Below are 23,081 nucleotides of genomic sequence, written 5' to 3'. Positions count from 1 at the left end.
GGAACAGGAAGAGTATATTTTTGTGTATAAGTAACAACACGATTAATAGATAACCTGAGTATGATACAATTAGTGGTATAGAAGTAATATACACTGTAAAATACATGTCGACCAAATGTGATGTGAGATTAGTCTGTGCGTTAGAAATTTGTGGTTAAATCAAAGAGTGGGGTACTTCTGAGATTTTGCAACTACCTATGAAGATTAAATAAAATTCAAACACTGAAATATATGTTTATTTATGTAAAAAGCAAAGTAAAGTTTTCTATCAATACCAAACATATTGAGGCACTATTTTTCGTGCCCCTAAAGAACATGAAGGCTGGTTGGCGACTACAGATGTTACAAAACTGACATGACCGCTCGAGAATTAAAATGGTTGCTCAACTAACGTTTTTCAGATCTTTTCCTAATGAGAAAGAATAGTTATATTACTTATGTTACTATCCATGTTGTACCTATTGCTGAGTTGTTACTGGAGTAGAACATGCACTACACAGTGAAGGGTGCAAACATTGGACACAGGATTAATACTTTATTTAAAGATAATGTTAAGTCATGACGTGATGCTTTGTTTGTTTTCCTCCTGATTTTTGTTGCCTTGTAAACTTCACGTTAGAATCCTTACGACTGGCTGGTGATTGTTATTTCTAGCAAGGCCCAGTGGTGTGGCCCCTCTGTCACTCCTTGCGCCCCTGTCAGATCCCGCCTCCAGCAGCGCAGCTACCACTTCTGTGTGACCATAGCATGCCGCAAAGTGCAGTGGCGTCCACCCACAGTCACCCTTGGAGTTGGGGTCCGCAGAATAAGCCAACAGCAGCCGCACGACAGCTGCGTCGCCTTTCCATGCAGCTAAGTGCAGAGGTGTGCTCTGCTTCCTGTTCCTGTCTTCCAGGCTTGCACCACACTCCACCAGATACTTCACTGCATCCACGTGTGCCTCCCTCGCTGCACAATGTAGGGCGGTCCCCATGTACTTGTCCCTCATTCCTAAGTTAGCACCTGCGGCAAGCAGAGTCCGTATCTCCTCCACTGCCCCCTCCTCAGCTGCCTGGATCAGCCTCCTGCCTTTCTCCTCGCCCGAAAGACTCCTGTAGAGAAAATTGAAGTTCTTACACTCTACTATAAACACATAAATCAAATGAAGGTAATTCTCATAGCAATGAAACTGCGCGAATATGCATCTGTCCAGTGAAAAATTAAAAAAGTAGCAGCATCCAATCTGCAATGTGGAATAGTCTGAAAGTCAATGTAAAAGATATGTATGTATATCAGCATGCTCTCATCAAAGTTGTCATTCATGTACCATTACAACTTACTACAATTCAACTCATGAGTGAGTCATTACATTTTACAATAATTCATTCTAGACACAAAGTTCCCTTGAAATCAGGATGTTACTGTTAACCACTTTTTGACCTCTGTAGAAACATATACTTACTACAGCTAACACTGGATCTCTGGACAGCAATATATTCTGATACTTTAAGGGGAAAACACAAAACTAATCACATCTCTAGGAATTGGATCTCTGAACAGCAATATCTTCTGACACTTTAAAGAGAAAACACAAAACTAATCACATCTCTAGGAATTTGATGGCAATGTCTTCAAATGGCAGCATAAAATATCACTCCAGTTAGCCAAATTCTGTCCATGCCATCACCAATTAGAGAAAATTACAGCTTTGCAGAAAACAGTTTGTTGACATATTACAGATATGTAATTCTTTTATGCTTTCCTGGCGATCTGTTGACATCTTGGATGTTCGGGAATCCAGCCGGATGTTCGCATCGTTCTCGGACAATATTTCAACAGCGTGCCTCGCTGTCTTCTTCAGGGAGGGCGGGCTATTCTCGTGCTTGCATTGCACTTTTTAGCCATAGGCGTGATTTACAATTTTATTTTCTTTTAATTACAACTGAAGTGCTTGCAGAAAGGTGCTTTACAGGTTTTTTTTGCACTTTGTTGTGGTCATTATGAGTATACATTTTGAATAACAATACATCATTAACAAGTATATATATTTAACAAGGTTATATTTCAGTTTAACAAAGTATATAGTGCTAGGTTTTAACAATGAGACATAATTAAGAGTTATATTTTAGTTTCTCAATGTATATTTTACTAGAGTTAACAATGTTTATAATAATAGAATAGTAATAGAATTTAGAAGGGGAGATGGTAAGGGAGAGGTTTGGGGGGATGGCAGTAGATAAAGATGTAAGTATTGTCATAAGGTAATATAAGACTATGATTGTTCACATTGTTGTGTATTGTGTTGCTGTGCGGAATTTACATGGGATATGTCTTATTTTATTGATATATGTACAGTAGAGTGTGTGGATGTATAGTGTTTCTGCGTGTGATTTGTGTGTAATATTTCTTGATTTAAGTCTGTGTTCGGTTATGGAGCAGAGCAAATGAGAAGAGGTTTTTGAAGTTAGTCTATGGGTAACGTATAATGATGTTACTATTGTTACTAGTTTTTGTTGTACGATTGTGGCTATTTTCTATTTTCATATTTGTCGTATTTGTCAGTGGCAGATCAGGAAGTTAGTCTATGGGTAATGTATAATGATGTTACTATTGTTACTAGTTTTTGTTGTACGATTATGGCTATTTTCTATTTTCACATTTGTCATATTTGTCAGTGGCAGATCAGGATTGAGTAGTTGAAGAGTGTGCCAGCTTGTTTAAATGTGCGAGTGTAGTCGTCTTGTTGTTTTGTGTGTGTGTGTGTGTATGTGTGTTGTGTGTGGGAATGTGTGAGTGTGTGTGTGTGTGTGTGTGTCTGTGTGTGTGTGAGAGAGAGAGAGAGAGAGAGAGAGAGAGAGAGAGAGAGAGTGATGTGATGTGATTGGTGGTTGGGTATTGGTTTCCGTGTTATGTGTCTGTCCATGTTTTATTGTCTGACGTCTAGGTGGGGAGGGGTAGTGGTATGAGTTACCAGCGGTTTCATAGTAGGGGCTAAATCTGGGAAGTGGGTTGATATGATTTGTGCTACTGTACGCGCTGGGCAGATATATTTGTGTTTGGGGAGTCGTTGAGTATGAGGTCTTCTTGTAATTACGTTTTCCATGTCAGGTCTTTGCGTTAGTATTCGTTGTCCGTAGTTCACGCGCAGTTTTGTCAGTCATGTCTGGAGTGGTTCCATATTAACTATTTCGTATACGTCATTGCTGGGCGTCCTTGCCGGGAGTCTCGCGAGGTTGCGGAGCAGTCGTCGTTCTGTGCTGTATAGTCTGTCTGCTACCGTGTGTGGGATGGCGTATTCAAGGACAGGTCTGATACAGGTTTTGTATGTGTGTACAGCTGTTTCCATGCTGCAGTCACGGAGGCGTCCTTGTACTTGTCGTATCAGTCTTTGGCGTTTTCTGGTCTTGTCGAGGAGGTAGTTCAGGTGAGTCAGCCAGTTCATGTGTTTGTCTAGGAACACGCCAAGGTACCTGGCCGTGTTGACAAGTCTGAGTGGCGTGTTCCAGAGTGTTAATTGTATGTCGTTGTCGTTTTGTTGTCTCTTTTTGGTCAAGTTTCTGTGTCGAAAGAGTACAGTTTGTGTCTTTGCTGGGTTTGGTCTGATTCTCCACTTTTTCATCCAGTCTTCGAGTCGTTTTAGGTATACGTCCGTCTTTCTTTGTATAGTTGACGTCCTGAGTGATGCACACCAATAAGCTGTGTCGTCTGCGTTAAGGGCTAACGTTTCATCTGGGGCTTGGGTGGTCGGTATATCTGCTGTGTACAGCAGTGGGGACAGGATGCCGCCCTGTGGCACTCCTGCTTGTGGGGTGAAAGGTTGGGAGGAGGCGTTGTATACAAGTATGTTGCATACTCGGTCGGTGAGGTATGCTTCTACGAGCCGGACCATTTTGATAGAGATCCCTATCTCGCACAGCTTGTACAGGAGTCCGTCATGCCATAGCTTGTCAAACGCCCTCTCAATATGCACGAATACTGCGAGGGTGTACCGTCCATTGTTAAAGCCCTGTGTGATTCCGTTCACAAGTTTGAACAGTGGATCATTCGTGGAGTGGCTACTGCGGAAGCCAGCTTGGATCATGGGAAGGAGTTCTTTCTGTTCTACGTATGTCTTGAGTCTGTCTGTGATGATTCTTTCATAGGTTTTTCCCAGTACGTCTAAAAGAGAGATGGTTCTGTAGGATCGTGGGTCTGTTCTTAGATTGTCTGGTTTAGGGATCATGATTGTCTTGCTTGTTTTCCAGGCAGTTGGGATGGTCTCTGTGCTGATGCAATAGTTGAATATGAGAGAGAGGATAGGGATGAGTGTAAGGAGGGGGGCCTTTTGTAGGTGAATTCGTCGTATGTCGTTTAGGCCCGGCGCTGAGTTCCATCCCGTCAGTATTGCGTCCATTATTTCCTTGTCAGTTATAGGTTTAGTTAGGGAGTTTTCGTTTTCTGTCTCTACTGTGTGTGTGTTAAGTAGTCGTGAGAGTTGGAGCTCTACTGTTCGTCTGAAGACTTCGTCGAAGTTGTTGTCATGTGGCAAGGAGTATACTTCTAACACGTCTTTATAGATGTCGGCTTGTTGTTGTGGGTCTGTCGTGGGCTCGTTGTTTGTAATTAGTGTGTTCGTAGTTGTTGCTCTTTGTCCAGTCAGTGTTTTAAATCGTTTCCAAAATTGTCTTCCGTTTCTGTAGTTAAGTCTCTCGCATGTTTCTTCCCATTGCCTTTGTCGATGTGTCGAGATGATTTGTTTGACGCGATTGTTCAGTCTGTACCAGGTTTGTCGTAAGTTCGGGTTGTTGGTTCGTCTGATCTCTCTTTGTAGTCGTTTTATCCTTTGTATTAGGTCGAGAGCCTCTCGGGGGATAGTAGGTTTCCAGTTGTCTATGGTAATTTGCCGTATGGCTTCCTCTATTGCGCGTTTAAAGGCTGATTCTATTTTCGCCGTAGCGAGTTCAAGGTCGTGGGGGTGTGTCACGGTCATGGGGGTGGATAGTTTTTGTCCGAGTATGTCTTTGTACTTGTTCCAGTCGACGTTTGAGTGCTGCCGTTTAGTTCGTCTGATTGGTGGAGGATTCGGTGGGGCTATGGCGTTTGTGGAGAAGAGGATGGGAAGGTGGTCACTCGTTATGGAGTTGCCGACTTCCGCATTGGCTATTGTGTCGCTCATGGTAGGGCTGTACAGGATGTGATCGGGCGCTGATGTTCCTCGGTGGCCTATAAAAGTGGGTTGGTAGATGGGGAGACGGTCTACAGGTTCGGTCGTCAGAAGATCGAAGAGGATTTGTCCGTTGAGATTTGTGCTGTGGTCACTAAGTCTCTCGTGTCGCGCATTTAGGTCAGCTAGTAATATGAATCTCTCTTTCGTCATAAGGTGTCGTATCGTGTGGATCGGGAGAGGGTTATTTGGAGGATTGTATAAACACGCAATTGTCACAGTCCTTGCGTTGTGGCCCTTTAGTTTGACCATGACGATTTCTACGTCCCCAAGCTGTGTGGGGGCAGGGATTTCCATTGCCGCAATTGTATTGCGCACGTATAGCGCGACGCCGCCTCTGCCGTCTCTGACCTTGCGGAAGTAGTTGAACTTCGGTATATTACACTGCTTCCCGTCACACAGCCACGTTTCGGCGATGCCGGTCACGTGTATGTTGTTGCGCAATAGTGTATGCATAAGCAAGGTCCTCCTGTCTGTAACTCCTCTCGCATTGGCGAAGAGGAGATTTAGCTGATGGTGGTCGGCCATGTTCGTACCGCGACTTGGGTTTTTAATAGGTCTTGTTTCTTAGGTCGATCGAGTCCAGTATTTATGTATGGGAGGAGCTGGGCGCTCCTTAATCGGTCCGCGCCGAGTCGAGTGTTCCATCTGTGGTCCGCGCCCGCCAGACGCGGCTACATTGTCCGTCTCTGGTCGCCGGTGTTCCCTCCGCCGTCCGCGCCCGGCCTGGCCGTCTTCTGAAGTCGAGTACATGATCTGGGGTGTGTCAGATCTGGTCTTTAATGTCCAACACCTTGTCTCGCGGCTGTTCTCTCGGTCCCCACTTCTATTGCTTGTAGAATCCCGGAAAGCGCTGGATTCCAGGCAGTGCTGATTTGGTATCCTGAGTCACGGTTGATTAGATTGTCTGTGACCTATGCCACATGCCATATGCCATATGCCGGACCTATCTCTGCCAAGATCAGCAGGATTCTCCAGAAATATGACATCAAGGGCATATTTTGTCCACCCACCAAAATTGGGGCTATGCTGGGGAATGTAAAAGATGACCTGGGGCTACGCAAGCCAGGTATTTACAATATACCATGCCAGTGTGGGATGTCATACATTGGCCAGACCACCAGAACTGTGGACATCAGGTGTAAAGAACACCAGAGACATACCAGACTCAGGCAGGCAACTAAATCAGCCATAGCAGAGCATTGTCTGGAACTTGGTCATTGAATGGATTAGAATGACACCAAGATTTTGACACAGACCTCAAGATTTTGGGACAGTGTCATTAAAGAAGCCATTGAGATTAAGGTCACAGACAATCTAATCAACCGTGACTCAGGATACCAAATCAGCACTACCTCGAATCCAGCGCTTGAGCTTGTGAAAACTCAACGCAAGACACTCCAGGATTCTACAAGAAATAGATGTGGAGACCGAGACAGCAGCCGCGAGACAAGGTGTCGGACATTAGAGACCAGATCTGACACACCCCAGATCATGTACTCGACTTCAGAAGACGGCCAGGCCGGGCGCGGACGGTGGAGGGAACACCAGCGACCAGACTCACTCACTCACTGTTCTACCTTACAGGTCTGCCCTGACCCGTGCAGGAGCAGGCTAAGCAGTCGACTGCTATTCCTGTGTAAGCCTTACATTTCGGAGGGACTACCTCTCTTCGTGGATTGGCCTCTGGTTTGTTTCTTTCTGGATGAGGATGTCCTGTCTCTATTGCGGAAGTTTTCACTCCCGCAGCAGGTCAGGCCAGCGTGTTGTTGGCCTGTGGTGTGCAGGATGGCCCAGATCCCTGATGAGCCGGTTGTCGGACCGTTCGGCCCGCTCATAGAAGGCTGCGCCGATTGCTTGAAGCGGTCGCGGAAGAGGGGTATTCCGGTCTGCTCGTGTAGCCGAGCGGTCGAGTATAGCCTCGGCAGGCGCAGAGCGAGCTTGAGCGCCCTGTTCTGCACCCTCTGCAGCTTGCTGATGTGTGTTTCGGCCGCGTTGCCCCACACCACAGCCGCGTATTCCAGCACTGGACGTACCAGCGCCAGTTAGAGCGTGATGCCGTGGTGAGGCGGCAGCGCAGACGAGGGATTGAGCAGAGGGTACAGGACGCGTAGGCGCCCTGTTGCTCTGCCCCTGACGTCCTCGATGTGCGGCTTCCATGTCAGTTTGTGGTCCAATGTGACACCCAGGTAGCGGCCAGTCTTGCTCCATGGGACGGGGCTGCCCATGACGCTGACTGGCGGAAGATCGGGCGGCAGTGGTCGTCGCCGGCGACCAGAGACGGACAATGTAGCCGCGTCTGGCGGGCGCGGACCACAGATGGAACACTCGACGCGGCGCGGACCGATTAGGGAACGCCCAGCTCCTCCCAGGCATAAATACTGGACTCGATCGACGCAAGGACCAGTCTCAGGTAGCACCTGAAGAAGACAGCGAGGCACGCTGATGAAATACCGTGCGAGAACGACGCGAACATCCGGCTGGATTCCCGAATATCCAAGATATTACAGATATGACAATGATATTAAGTCCATTACACACACACTCACACACAACCATGTGCACATGCACTCACACTATTTGAAATAGATTATTGTGGGGGCCATGTCTAAATATTACATAAGAAAGACCTATAGCCTCACAGTAAATTAACAATTCAAGCACTTGTGTACATATTACATGTATTCATATAACCGAAATGTGTGGCCCACACAAAGTTGCTGTGTTACTGTTGTGCGGGCTGTTCTGATGTCTTATGTGTACACAAGGAATAAACTGCTACACCCTACTGCCTCTGTGCTTGCAGCACCTTCTGTACTAGATGGCTTGCACACACAACCAGACTGGGAACCATACCATTTTCCTTAGTGCCTGATCTATTTCATTTGATGTGCATTAAAAGTTATATTGCTGGCAGTTAATACAATAATTTGCTACCAAAACTGTTGGCATATTGCGTACATGTACTAAGGAAGTGGAAGCGAATAACGCAACACACACACCTATGGTATTGCCCTCTACTGTGGCAGACACATGCCGTGGTAGTGTGAGAGGAGCACCAGTGTAAGAACTACTCCATCATCACCACCAGGGAGGACTGTGGTGGAGAATACAATCGTAAGTTTGAGTTTTATTCGAATCTGATGTGGCAACCGAGAACTTTTCATGCAAAGACTGTCATGAAAAACTTCATAGCCAATGCCAGCCGTTGATTACACTGACTGGTATGTAACACTATTTAGTCTACTTGTCAGCTCTAAGGTGTCGTCTTCGTCGCTGAATGCATTGTGAGAGACGTTTATTTAGGACTGAGGTAACAGTGGTATACTTCCCTGCACCAAAAAGCTTCGACAGGTAAGCGCTTACAGCATGGTAACACAAGAAATGCAAACTGTCAATATGTTACTGCCCTCGTTGATTCAAGTTCAACATACTAACATGTTCTTGGTGCTGGTATAGATTGACTTACTTTCTATCTTCAACTTCCCTTTATCCAGCAGTATGTCATTTATAGCGATCTTATTGCCTCTATCACCAGCAGCTACAGTTACACGAAACACCTGAAGTATTCTCACTGTAAACAGGTTATGGTGACCTGTAGGTCATGCAAAACAAATTCCAAACACGCTCCTGCCTAACACAGTCATGTCTGTTACTGTAGTGAGCAGCACATCCTTGTGACCACAGCAAGAATGTCACCTGTTGGGTGCAAGGTTAACATAATCTTTGTTTGGAAACCAGATGCCACCATCTAACAAACTATGTGTTGTACATACACAATGTAACAAAATAAGTACTGCAAAAAATGGAACATGTTAAAGATGGAAACAATTTTTGAAGCTATCAAAAATTTGGCTCATCCCTGATTTTTGGTAGCTAACTTATCTACTAATAAACACAGTTCCATCCAGAGATCCGGTGAACCAGTCATGAGAATACAATGAATGCTTTGTGAGCTATCAGCCAGTGGCTTTTGTAGCTGTCAACAGAGATGTATTTCACAGTGTGGACACATGTAAGGAAATTCAATGGCAAACATTGTAAACTTGAAAACACACACACACACACACACACACACAGAGAGAGAGAGAGAGAGAGAGAGAGAGAGAGAGAGAGAGAGAGAGAGAGAGAGCACTGGGCAACACAGATAAGCACATATTCTCATATTTACCTGATTTCTTCTGGTGGGTCAGCAAGCAGGCGACTCACTTCAATCAAATCGTCAGTGTAGCTACGCATCATGTCTGCCCAGCCCTGTGTAGCCATTACCCGGAAGTTGTGGTCTTTTATGAAGGCGACTGAAGCCGGAGTCAGGCTTGGGCAGCAATGCCTCACTGCCAGGACAGCTGTGGCTGCCGCGTTCTCCACAGTCAGCTGAGTGGCCAGCTGCTGCTCACACGCAGCCTTCAGGGCCGACAAGCCGTACTTATCAGCAGCTGCCAGCATTTGTGGGGCCATGCTGGACACCTGGGGGGCCTGGAGGGTGTACATGTATGACAGCAGATGGCGCAAAACTGGGCCCTCCATATCCGTGATGCTGACTTCAGCTGTTCTGGCCTCCAGTGTGTCGTGCTGGAACATGGCCGCGAACACGGGGCTCCTGGCGGCCAGGACTGCCCTGTGTGCCACCAGACGCGTCTGCCCTGCCACCAGACTCACTATGGCGCCGTCACTCTCATCGAGAAGAGCACCCAGATCCACAGCTGCGGTCTCCTGAACTTTCTTGGTGGCCAACATGGTGGTTGGTTCTGAAACACGTCGCCACTGAACAGCTCTTTGTCCTTACAACAGAACCCTCAGCACATGTATAGGGTACAGAGGCCTGTGTCAAGAAACAGTTCGTAAAAGCTACCCATAACAGATGAATTACAGCACCGAGTTAACATTGGTATGTCAAACTACACAGGTGAACAGCTGCAAATATTCACACCAATTTAGAAGATTTTCCACAATGTGTTCTCAGATAGACTGGAGATGTAGCTTCATAAATTTGTAGCTACCGCATAGTCACCAAAATCGATGTCTAGCAAACTACTAAGAACGTCATAAATAGCTACAGTAAACGATGTATCTTACTAATCGCTCCTCGTATTAAGGAATCTGTTTACACTGCTCTTACGTTCTCTTGCATGACTTGGATCACACAGTCACTTAACCAGTCCGACTGTGACTCATCAACGCACTTGACACATTCCAAGAGGACGACACCCAACCACGAATAGGAAAAGATGTTGAGCCAGAAATATAGAACACATCAGCGATCCAACTATCGTATGTGTTATCGTTTTGGAATTGATCTCTCCTTATCACAGCACTGGAGATAGTACTGATAAAAGGATAGTTTTCATTGACGTTACTCCTCCATTATGAATTTATTTTGTTTCAAACATCCAAAGCTTTTCTTTGCTCATGCTCACGTTCAATGCAATTAGTGTCAGCATAAACTTTGTGGTGAACTACCCAGTGAGTGATATACCAACATTTAATCTATATGACCCACTACTAATTGATCTGGACAGTCACTGGCGATTGCTGAGAACTGATTCATGCTCCCCCACTCCAAACAAACGACCAAATACACGGAATTCTTAAACAAAAATTTCTATCACAATCATGTCATAGAAAATGAATATAAGGTCAAGCATAACAGATTAACAGATCTAATATTCAGTTGCAACTCCGCAGCTGTATATGAGAAACGCTAAACATAATCTCTTGATCTCTCTGAATTTTATTTTAAAACAAACTTTTGGGAATTAGGATCTTCAGTTCTTACCTATCAGACGACAGAAGGCGTGTTTAATTGGGATCTGTGAACTATCTCATTTTCCGAATAATCATCACAACTTTTCTGGTAAACTTGTTTGCATTCAATATAGGATCCTCTTAGTGAGAACGCATTGATTCCATTATTCGAGTTTTCTTAAACACTACCCTTTTCTCGCGAACATAGAGGTAATGAAAACACACATACGCAAGTGTAGAGTTATCCCCTTCCCTATATCTTGTCGTTACCCTGAAGACGCAGATATATTCCGATTACTCCCTCGTTACAAAGCATTCTCCAGCGCGCGCGCGCGCGCGCGTGTGTGTGTGTGTGTGTGTGTGTGTGTGTGTGTGTGTGTGTGTGTGTGTGTGTGATGCTCCTCCCATATAGAGGATGTCCATGATTAAATTTCTAGAATGGCGTCAGATTTGAACATCATATTACTGACACAGGGGAACACATGATGGAACAAAAAAAAAGGCTAAAGAACATTTTGCCAATAGATGATGGTGTAAAGCTCTTAAATTAAAATGGGTTCGGTTTCAAAACACAGGTCAACTGCAATACGAAGGCTGCGGTTTAGGTTGCACATTACACCAGCTGTACTGTTCAATGTGCGCAACTGCATAAGTTTGGCAGTCTTAACAGATGTGGCAGTGTTACTTAGGCAAGCCCATCCACCGCGCCGAGATCATAGCACATTGGAGGGGAAAAATCGGTTTTTAATTGTGGTGGGGCCGAAACCCACATAAAACGCAACGTGACATCTGTTTCTAACTGTCGTGAGACTGCCGCGAGGCCACAAGTTGAAACTGAGAAACAGAGTGTTCCATGACAGATGGAAGTGTCTCGGGGGTCACGCTGACATTACGTCGTGCATGTGTGCCTGTAGAGTAACTGAAGCACTGAGCGTGTCATCTTTCAGATAACCTCACAGCCAGAAGTCACACGGATCAAGATCACGTGATCTGGATGACCAGGATGATAATTCAGCCATTTCCGAACTGGCTCTGAGCAACTGCTTCACTCGCTGTGCTATGTGTGAAAGAATGCCATCTTGCACAAAAATGATCCTATCCACAGACACGTGCTATTGAAGGGTTGGAATGGCGTTGGTGCGCGAAAGACTCTCACATCATCAACCTCGGGAATATACGGCCTTGTGATAAACGATGCCGTCTACCGATTCCACACAGTCACCTTTGCAGAATGAAGAGATATCGTTTGACGGCCGTCCAGATTTTCTGTTGCCCATATTCTGCGTATTCATATGTTCTTGGAGATGGAAATGGGCTTCGTCTGTCCACAGACTGTTCCATAGCCACTCATTTTCCACATCCATGTGAGCAAGAAATTCCAGAGCGAAAATTAGTCTTGCTGGCAAGTCAGCAAGAAGCAGCTGCTGAACATAGGTAATTTTGTACGACTAGCAGTGCAGGATGTTTCGCAGGATTTTGAGCATTGCGTCGCAGGCGTGGCCAACGTTGGGGCAACTCCCCGTATACTGCATTTTTGTGCACCACTCATCGACCGCTCGTGCAATGCTGTGTTCTCATCTGACAGAGATCGAATCAACTGCATCAGATTGGATGCAGGATGTACATACGAGTTATGTCTGCACTAGTGACCAGAAATGTTTCCACCCAGTGTTGGTCTGGGGATGTTGGGAGCAGAAGCCGAGAGCGAGAAACCGCGATGCACGAAAATAGCAAAAGAGAGCTCTGTATATGTGTTTATAACAGTATTAACTCAGTTCCTCGAACATTATTTCCATATGTTGCTTACATACGTACACCCATCTCGGATCTAAGCTGTGACAGCTGCAGTTGATCAGAATTTCGAAGACTATTTCCATCTTGTATCATTAGAGTGTATATTATTTTAAATTCTGTCAGTCCTAGTTGGATTGTATTTGGAGTTATTAACTTACAAGAAAATATAAACAAATGTTATCGTTATGTGGTCATGGAGTAATACACTACTGGCCATTAAAATTGCTACACCACGAATATGACATGCTACAGACGCGAAATTTAACCGACAGGAAGAAGATGCTGTGATATGCAAATGATTAGCTTTTTAGAGAATTCACACGAGGGTGGCGCCGGTGGTCACACCTACAACGTGCTGATATGAGTAAATTTTCCAATCGATTTCTCATACACAAACAGCAGTTGACCGGCGTTGCCAGTGAAACGATGTTGTGATGCCTCGTGTAAGGAGGACAAATGCGTACCATCAAGTTTCCGACTTTGATAAAGATCGGATTGTAGCCTATCGCGACTGCGATTTATCGTATGCCGACATTGCTGCTCCCGTTGGTCGAGATCCAATGACTGTTAGCAAAATATGGAATCGGTGGGTTCAGGGGGAGGGGGGGGGGGGGAATACGCAACGCCGTGCTGGATCTCAATGGCCTCGTATCACTAGCAGCCAAGATGACAGCCGGCCGTGGTGGCCGAGCGGTTCTAGGCGCTACAGTCTGGAGCCGAGCGACTGCTACGGTCTCAGGTTCGAATTCCGCCTCGGGCATGGATGTGTGCGATGTCCTCAGGTTAGTTAGGTTTAATTAGTTCTAAGTTCTAGGCGACTGATGACCTCAGAAGTTAAGTCGCATAGTGCTCAGAGCCATTTGAACCATTTTTCGAGATGACAGACGTCTTATCCACATGGCTGTAACAGATCGTGCATCCACGTCTCGACCCCTGAGTCAACAGATGGGGACGTTTGCAAGACAACAACCATCTGCACGATCAGTTCGACGACGTTCGCAGCAGCATGGACTATCACCTCGGAGACCATGGCTGCGGTTACCCTTGACGCTGCATCACAGACAGGAGTGCCTGCGATGGTGTACTCAACGACGAACCTGGGTGCACGAATAGCAAACGTCATTTTTCCGAATGAATCCAGGTTTTGTTTACAGCATCATGATGGTCGCATCCGTGTTTGGCGACATCGCGGTGAACGCACATTGGAAGCTTCTATTCGTCATCGCCATACTGGCGTATTATCCGGCGTGATGGTATGGGGCTCCATTGGTTACACGTCTCGCTCACCTCTTGTTCGCGTTGATGGCACTTTGAACAGTGAACGTTACATTTCAGATGTGTTACGACCTGTGGCTCTACCCTTCGTTCGATCCCTGCGAAATCCGACATTTCAGCAGGATAATGCACGAGCGCGTGTTGCAGGTCCTGTACGGACCTTTCTGTACATAGAAAATGTCGACTGCTGCCCTGGCCAGATCTCGCACCAATTGAAAACGTCTGTTCAATGGTGGCCGAGCAACTGGCTCGTCACAATATGACAGTCACTAATCTTGATGAACTATGGTATTGTGTTGAAGCTGCATGGGCAGCTGCACCGGTACACGCCATGCAAGCTCTGTTTGACTCAATGCCCAGGCGTATCGCCGTTATAACGGCCAGAGGTGGTTGTTCTGGGTACTGATTTACCAGGATCTATGAACCCAAATTGTGTGAAAATGTATTCACATGTCAGTTCTAGTATAATATATTTGTCCAATGAATACCCATTTATCATCTGCATTTCTTCTTGCTGTAGCAATTTTAGTGGCCAGTAGTGTATTTTGTAATAATCTGTGGACAGATAGCTGTACTCAAGATAAGGCTAAACTCTGCACTCAAGCACCCACTCTGGCTGGGTTTGGAAACCTAGGGAGGTAAGCAATAAGAACATACACTGATCAGCCAGAACATTATGACCATCGACCTACTATCGATATAAACCGGTCCAGGATATACCAGCGTCACCTGGCGAGAAACGATTGATAGTCAGATACACACATGGTGCATGTAGTATGAGTGAATGCGTTGTCTATGTATAGAATGAAGAATGTGCACCATCTATCTGAGTTAGACCAAGGGTTCACTGCGATGGCTTGGTGGCTCAATGCGAGTATTTCGAAAACTGCACGACTTGTATTCTACGAGTGCTGTGATGAGTGTCTTCAGCACATGGCGAAACCAAGGCGAAACCAAGTCCAGACGTCGTGCGTTGGTTGGCCATTCCTCATTCGATGTGTTGTACGTCGTAGGCTTTGCAGACTGGTAAAATAGATCAGTCAGCGAACTGTGGCAGAACTAACACCAGACTTTACCCCTGGGCAGAGTACAAAGTGTGTCAGAGAACACAGTGCACTGAACACTCCTAACGATTGTCCTCCGCAGCCGATGACCGATGCACGTGCCAATGTTAACACCAACGACTTCAGCACCTACAACTGAAATGGGCATGTAACCACTGGCACTGGACATGGCACAGTGGCAGAGCACAGCACAGTCTGATGAATTCCTACACCTTCTTCATCATGCTGACGGGAGGGTGCGAATCTGTCATCTTCCAGGGGAACCACTCCTCGACACCTGTACTGCGGGACAGAGACAAGCTGGGGGCGGATCCATTATGCTCTGCAGAAAATTCACATGGGCATCCGTGTATCCAGTGGAGCCTGTGCAAAGCACCCCGACTGCCGAAGAGTATCATACACTGGTTGCAGACCACATACACCCCATCATAACAATCATGTTTCTGTCGGATGAGACATTTTTCAACAAGATAATGTGACACATCACAAGGCCGAGAGTGCTATGGAGTGGTTCGAGGAACACAGTGGCGAGTGCTAATTGATGTGACGGCCTCCAGCTCGCCAGATCTGAAGCTGATCGAACACATCTGGGATGTTGTTCTATGTAACGTCCCCGGAATTCACAGGAATTGGGTGACTTGTGTACAGATGTGGTGCCAACTCCCTCCAGAGACCTACCAAGACCTCATTACTTCCATGCCATGACACATCATGACTGTTATCTGTGGTAATGTTGGACATACCAGCTGTTAGGTAGGTGGTCGTAATGTTCTGGCTGATAAGTATATACATTTTCATACGTTTACATAGACTGGAGAAATACTTAAAAGACTAAAAATTTGGAAAATATAGAAAAATTCAGACCCTAAATGGTAATACAGGATACCTTTATTCATACAGAGGGAGTATTCGACATTCGAGGCATAAGCACTATATGCTAATAACAGAGGCATTACGTCACACATAAACTTAGGAAGAAAGACTGCATTCTAGAGAGATATTGTGTCAACTACCACATCCCACTAGTTCTGCGTCCGCGAGGAAGCGGTATGTTATTCCCAGTTCACATTATAAGTCTAAAACAGAATGAGATGTTTAGGCAATACATAAATTTGCCCACGTATCACTTCAGATCCATGAACACAGAAATAAGAAAAGTTTATGCTTTAACTAATACACATACAACTACAAGACAAGCTATGATTTCTCATATAACGTTGCTCCGTTTTAGCGTGTCTTGCCCTTTACGATATATCAAACACAAATGTGTCAGCAAAAGTTTAAATAATGGTATAAATGACTGGTCTTCGGGCTCCGTAAGTTTTCGAAATGGTTGCTTCTCAAACCCTAGTTTTGAATGAGAATCAAACGCTTCGAAATTTTACAAATTCATCACACGTTCTCACATATAACATAATCCATCTTGCGTGAAAGGAAACATACTTTGAAAGTAACGCTTCTCAAACCACCATTCACAATATTTTCCCGCAATCTGTTACAAACGTGAAGAGTTGTGACGTCACGCTCGTCGAAGGCGAAAGCAGTTTGTTGTTACGAAATAATGCAGTCTTCGCACTAAATCTTCGACACGTTTTGCTGTAGGCAGATGCTTGTGTGTGTACTTTGTTTTGTTGTTGTAAACGGCGCATTTTGTTTGCAAATTGAGAGTTATTTGGGTCTTCCTGTGTTGTTTATGGTTTATTGCTACAGTATTATTCTGTGCTAGCGGTATAAAGCCAATTTACAAAAATTTAATTGAAAACTGCAACATCAAAAATTACAAAAATTTAATTGAAAACTGCAACATCCTAAATTATGATAATTTTAAAAATTCCCGCGTTTCCCAGTTGTCCTGGATGCAACACTGTGCTCTGTAGGCGCATTATTTAACATAGAAATGAGCGTACGGCATTGTGGGCCGGGAGTACCCCATTCGGGGAAGTTCGGCCGCCGAGCACAAGTACTACATTGGGCGACTTGTGCGTCGGAGAAGGGGATGACAACACAACACCCAGTCCGTGAGCGGAGAAAAATCTCCTGACGCAGCCGGGAATCGAACCCGGGCAACTTGGTGTGGCATTCAGTCACGCTGAGCACTCAGATAACGGGAGTGGATAGATATTTAACATGAAAATCAGTCACACAAAGTACCAAACAACGATACCGACTGTTGTATTCCAGACTGTATCTTGGTGAAATTCTATGTTGCTAGGCTACGTACATCTCGCGAAGAGACCATGAGGATAAAATCAGAGAGATTAGAGACCACACAGAAGCATACCGACAATCCTTTTCACGAACAATACGAGACTGGAATAGAAGGGAGAACCGATAGAGGTACTCAGTGTACCCTCCGCCACACACCGTCAGGTGGCTTGCGGAGTATAGATGTAGATGTAGATGTAGATGGATGGCTGTCTAGTCTTCGTAAGAAAATTACATTTAAAATGCAGTACGGAATGCATCTGCTGTAGTTTCAACGGAACATTTGTCGATGGTAGGACGGAATGGGTGACTGGCTATTTGCTACACGGAAATCTATTCGTCAGCGAAGTTACTTAGGTCTGACAATTGCTATGGAACAAAGTTGATGATAATGATACTAGGGAATATGTTATCGTTTGAAGTTACGCACTCGCAAGTATGGCGAGCAAAAGCACCACCGTCCCAGAGGATTTTGCTAGTGTTAAGAACATTAAAAACTCTGTGAGACTCATTGTCTCAATGAGGCTAAATCTGAAAATGCAAAGAACAGCTACACGTCTCTTCTAAGCAAGGAGTTACCTGACCGTCTTGCTGGCATAAATGTAGATACCTAAAGGATTCAATCTGTCAGTGACACTTAAGCCATTACTTGTTAAATTATACACTGCAGCGACAAAGTAACTGGTACAGGCATGTGTATTCAAATACAGAGATACGTAAACTGACAGAATATGGCGCAGCAGTCGGCAACGCCTGTATAAGACAACAAGTGTCTGGCGCTTTTGTTCGATCGGCTACTGCTGCTACAACAACAGGTTATCAAGATTTAAGCGAGTTTGAACGTGGAGTTATAGACGGCGCACGAGTCATCGGCCACAGCGTCTCCGAGGTAGCGATGAAGTGGGGATTTGCCCGGACGACCATTTCACGAGGGTACCGTGAGTAATAGGAATCCGGCAAAACATCAGATCTCCAACATCGCTGCGGCCGGAAAAAGACCTGCAAGATCGGGACCAACGACGACTGAAGAGAATCGTCCAACGTGACGGAAGTGCAACTCTGCCGGAGATTGCTGCAGATTTCAATGCTGGGCCATGAACAAGTGTCAGCGTACGAACTGTTCAGCGAAACGTTACCGATACGGGCTTTCGGAATCGAGGGCCCACTACTGTACCCTTGATGACTGCACGACACAATGCTTTACACCTCGCCTGGGCCCGTCGACACCGGCATTGGCATGTTGATGGTTGGGAATATGTTGTCTGGGTGCACGGGTCTCGTCTGAAATTGTATCGAGCGAATTGACGTGCACGGGTGTGGAGACAACGTCATGATTCCATGGGCCCTGCATGTCAGCAGGGGAGTGTTCAAGGTGGTGGAGGATGTTTAATGGTGTTTTGCGTGTGCAGTTGGAGTGATATGGGAACCCTGATGCGTCTAGATACGACTCTGACAGGTGACATATACGTAAGTATCCTGAGTGATCAGGTGCATCCATTCAAGCCCATTGTGCATTCCTACGGACTTGGGCAATTCCAGCAGGACAATGCAACACCACCCACGCCCAGAATTGCTACAGAGTGGCTCCAGGAACACTCCTCTGAGACTAAACACTTCCGCCGGCTGAACGCTATTGTACGTATCGGGGATGCTTTGGAACGTGCCGTTGAGAAGAGGTCTTCAGCGTCTCGTACTCTTACGGATTTATGGACAGCCCTGCAGGATTCACCTTGTCAGTTCCCTCCAGCATTACTTCAGACATTAGCCGAGTCCATGCCACATCGTCCTGCGGCACTTCTGCGTGCTCGCGGGGGCCCTACACGATATTAGGCAGATGTACCAGTAACTTTGCCTCTTCAATGTCAATATGCAGTTCCGCCGGTTGTCTACTGCGAAGATATAAGACTCTTTAAGTTCTTCACGTGATCATGAGTTCCAAAATTAGAATAAATGTTGGCACTACTGTGACTAGTCGGTTAGTAATTTTCTCGATTTGTGTTAGGTGTCCTAACAGTACAACACAAAACATTTGAAGTGGCCATGTGTTACAGTTTCATCACGATATCCTGAAGAGGGGCAGCAGCCTTTTCAGTAGTTGCAAGGGCAAGAGCCTGGATGACTGACTGATTTGGCCTTGTAACAATAATCAAAACGGCCTTGCTATGCTGTGCTGGTAGTGCGAACGGCTGAAAGCAAGGGGAAACTACGTCCGTACTTTTTCCCGAGAGCATGCAGCTTTACTGTATGATTAAATGATGATCTCACTAGGGGTAAGATAGATACCGCCTACAGGAAAATTAAAGAGGCCTTTGGAGATAAGAGAACCACTTGTATGAACGCTCCGATGGAAATCCAGTTCCAAGCAAAGAAGGGAAAGCAGAAAGGTGGAAGGAGTACATGGAGGGTCTATACAAGGGCGATGTACTTGAGGACAATATTATGGAAATGGAAGAGGATGTAGATGAAGATGAAATGGGAGATACGATACTGGGTGAAGAGTTTGACAGAGCACTGAAAGACCTGAGTCGAAACAAGGCCCCCAGAGTAGACAAAATTCCATTGGAACTACTGACGGCCTTGGGAGAGCCAGTCCTGACAAAACTCTACCATCTGGTGAGCAAGTTGTATGAAACAGGCGAAATACCGACTTCAAGAAGAATATAATAATTCCAATCCCAAAGAAAGCAGGTGTTGACAGATGTGAAAATTACCGAACTATCAGTTTAATAAGCCACATCTGCAAAATACTAACACGAATTCATTACAGACGAATGGAAAAAATAGTAGAAGCCAACCGCAGGAAAGATCAGTTTGGATTCTGTAGAAATACTGGAACACGTGAGGTAATACTGACCTTACGAATTATCTTAGAACAAAGATTAAGGAAAGGCAAACCTACGTTTCTAGCATTTGTAGACTTAGAGAAAGCTTTTGACAATGTTGACTAGAATACTCTCAAATTCTAAAGGTGGCAGGGATAAAATACAGGGAGCGAAAGGCTATTTACGATTTGTACAGAAACCAGATGGCAGTTATAAGAGTCGACGGACATGAAAGGGAAACAGTGGTTGGGAAGGGAGTAAGACAGGGTTGTAGCCACTCACCGATGTTATTCAATCTGTATATTGAGTAAGCAGTAAAGGAAACAAAAGAAAAATTCTAAGTAGGTATTAAAATCCATGGAGAAGAAATAAAAACTTCGAGGTTTGCTGATGACATTGTAAATCTGTCAGAGACAGCAAAGGCCTTGGGAAGAGCAGTTGAACAGACAGGGCAGTGTCTTGAAAGGAGGATATAAGATGAACATCAACAAAAGCAAAACGAGGATAATGGAATGTAGTCGAATTAAGTCGGGTGATGCTGAGGAAATTACATTAGGAAATGGGACACTTGAAGCAGTGAAGGAGTTTTGCTATTTGAGGAGCAAAATAACTGATGATGGTCGAAGTAGAGAGGATATAAAATGTAGACGGGCAATGGCAAGGAAAGCGTTTCTGAAGAAGAGAAATTTGTTAACATCGAGTATAGATTTAAGTGTCAGGAAGTCATTTCTGAAAGTATTTGTATGGAGTGCAGTCATGTATGTATGTGAAACATGGACGATAAAATCGTGGAGGGTAAAAATCGTAGAGGGAGACCAAGAGATGAATACACCAAACAGATTCAAAAGGATGTAGGTTGCAGTAGGTACTGGGAGATGAAGAAGCTTGCACAGGATAGAGTAGCATGGGGAGCTGCATCAAACCAGTCTCAGGACTGAAGACCACAGCAACAACAACAACAACAGCAACATCCTAATATCAATATGCAGTCGTAAAATACTCACAACACACGTCATGATAGGTCTGATCTATAATTATTTATTATTTGCATTACATGTTTCTGGAAATGATTTCGATTTTTCTTAGTGTGTTACCTGAAAGAGTGAAAGGTCTCTGTCGGATTCCTTTCATGTTAATTTCTTAAATCTGTTGCCATTTACGGCATAAATTCCTCTTCTAAATTTACTGTGTTGTTTCTGACTATCTGGGAGGAGATTGAGCAGTGGAACGTGTAACTTTTACACATAAACAAGAACGATCTGTCACACTACCACACTTTAAAACACAGTTTATATGTAATTCATCTCACACAGTCTCATACGGAACCTACATCCGCTTTCTTTTATATACTGTATATGATAAGATACTGTCATCCGCCTTTCCTTCTGTGTGAGAGGATGAATGAGCAAATGTATTTCTAGTTGCAGGCTGGATGGTAGCAGACAAGCCTGTCTGCTAGAGAACAGTAGGACCAACGTCGGAACCGGTAGCTACGCTTTCTAAAAGCAAACAGGTTTCTATCCTTAGTATGGTTCTGTCCGTACCTTGTCATGTTGGTATAGGAAGCTGCCCCTCTGGTCACTTCCGTATTGTAAACGGAAGCACCCACTGTAGTAGCGCAGGTCAGTCTGTCCGTGGCGAGCGTCTGAAGTGGTAAGATCTCTGGCTAAGCGCGTGTCTGCTAAGTTCGTAGAACAACGGATTTCTTAAGTTCAGCCTAACTGAAAATTTAATCACCTTTATTTAAGGTTTAGCTCTACAATATCTAATGTTATTTTAAATTGCAACGCAGTGTATTTCGAGTGTGAACTTCAGAATATTTTCCAGTAGTTGCTTTGTCACTACTTTGTGAGTAAAGTGGAACCACGTGTTGATCAGTAACTCTAACTAAGATCATCAATCTTAAATGCGAATATGCGTGAGATTATAACGTCTCGCCTTAACAATATTTTTCAATATAGCAGCTTTTCTTTATGTATATGTATTTATGCTTATACAGTTGTTTGATCCATCAGGTTAATAGTAAGACGATAGTAAACAGTTCGAGGTTTTTCTTTTGTAAATTGCTTTTCGATCTAATTTATTTTAATTATCAAAATTATTGTGGAGTTACACTATTTGTGTAAACCAAGTTGACCACGTGAAACATGCGGTGTAATCATCAAAGTAGCCCAGAGCTATACTTTTCGGGAAGATTTCACAGAGAGTTAGTATGAATTTAGTATACCAGTGTGTGGTAATTACATGACGGACAGGATTGCGCTACGAACGTAACTTCTTTGGGTGAAAATTGAATCGGTTGGTTGTGGTTAATTTCCTCTCGCATACGTTTCAACGTTCTTCGTGTGTTAATTTATGAATGCAGTGTTGTATGCAGTCTCCCAATCTTGGCTCCATATTTGATGTGTTCCGTAAGATTACAAACTCACATTTTCACAATCCTAAATAAGGCAACAGCTTAGTTATGACTCAAGTTTAATATGCTGAAATTTCAATGATCAATGTTAAAATAAATTTCCAAATATAAACTGATTTATTTCTTTTTATTTAAATTCTCTTTTTTATATATATCACCGGTTCTCTTATGACTAGTAAAAGATTATAATTAATGTCAGTCTGGTTGCGAATTTGGTAAGCTAGACAGGGTACCTGGTGAGACAGTTGCGCAGTAATGCAAGGTTAACTTCCTCAGATAGCTCGCAGCTTTTAAACCGCTCTTATTGTATATCAGCACAGCATTCAGACTAAATTAATGCCACAATATTACAAGAGACATCACGATATGATACTTGTTCATCAGTATTATCAGGTTGTGTTAACAGATGTTAGGTATAACTTTTCGTGAGAAATTTCTTGCGACTATCACGGAAGTCTATTTTACTGCAGAGATGGGAAACCTGATCAGGGCTTACATATGCATATGTGCGAAGAACAATCACACTGAACCGAGGAGCAGACAAATGTTTGCTAATCCTGAACACGTCTTCGTGTTCC

The 23,081-nt window shown here is 44.5% G+C and overlaps 1 protein-coding gene across 1 annotated transcript in view; it reads right to left on the bottom strand.

Annotated features, from left to right (window-relative positions):
* Positions 1-218: 218 nt before the first annotated feature.
* Positions 219-23,081, bottom strand: part of LOC126295430 (serine/threonine-protein phosphatase 6 regulatory ankyrin repeat subunit A-like) — a 34,131-nt gene continuing 11,268 nt past the window's right edge. Inside the window, exons 2-3 of the mRNA XM_049987914.1 lie at positions 9,354-9,930; positions 219-1,091 (exon numbers count right to left, since the gene is read on the bottom strand). Coding sequence (XP_049843871.1) covers positions 611-1,091; positions 9,354-9,919 — 1,047 coding nt within the window. The 5' untranslated portion in view covers positions 9,920-9,930 and the 3' untranslated portion in view covers positions 219-610. The remainder of the gene's footprint in view (positions 1,092-9,353; positions 9,931-23,081) is intronic.

The sequence above is a fragment of the Schistocerca gregaria genome, chromosome 11 (genome assembly GCF_023897955.1).
Source record: "Schistocerca gregaria isolate iqSchGreg1 chromosome 11, iqSchGreg1.2, whole genome shotgun sequence".
Taxonomy (NCBI): domain Eukaryota; kingdom Metazoa; phylum Arthropoda; class Insecta; order Orthoptera; family Acrididae; genus Schistocerca; species Schistocerca gregaria.
The sequence above is the reverse complement of the archived record's forward strand: the minus strand, read 5'-3'. Positions and strand labels throughout refer to the sequence as shown.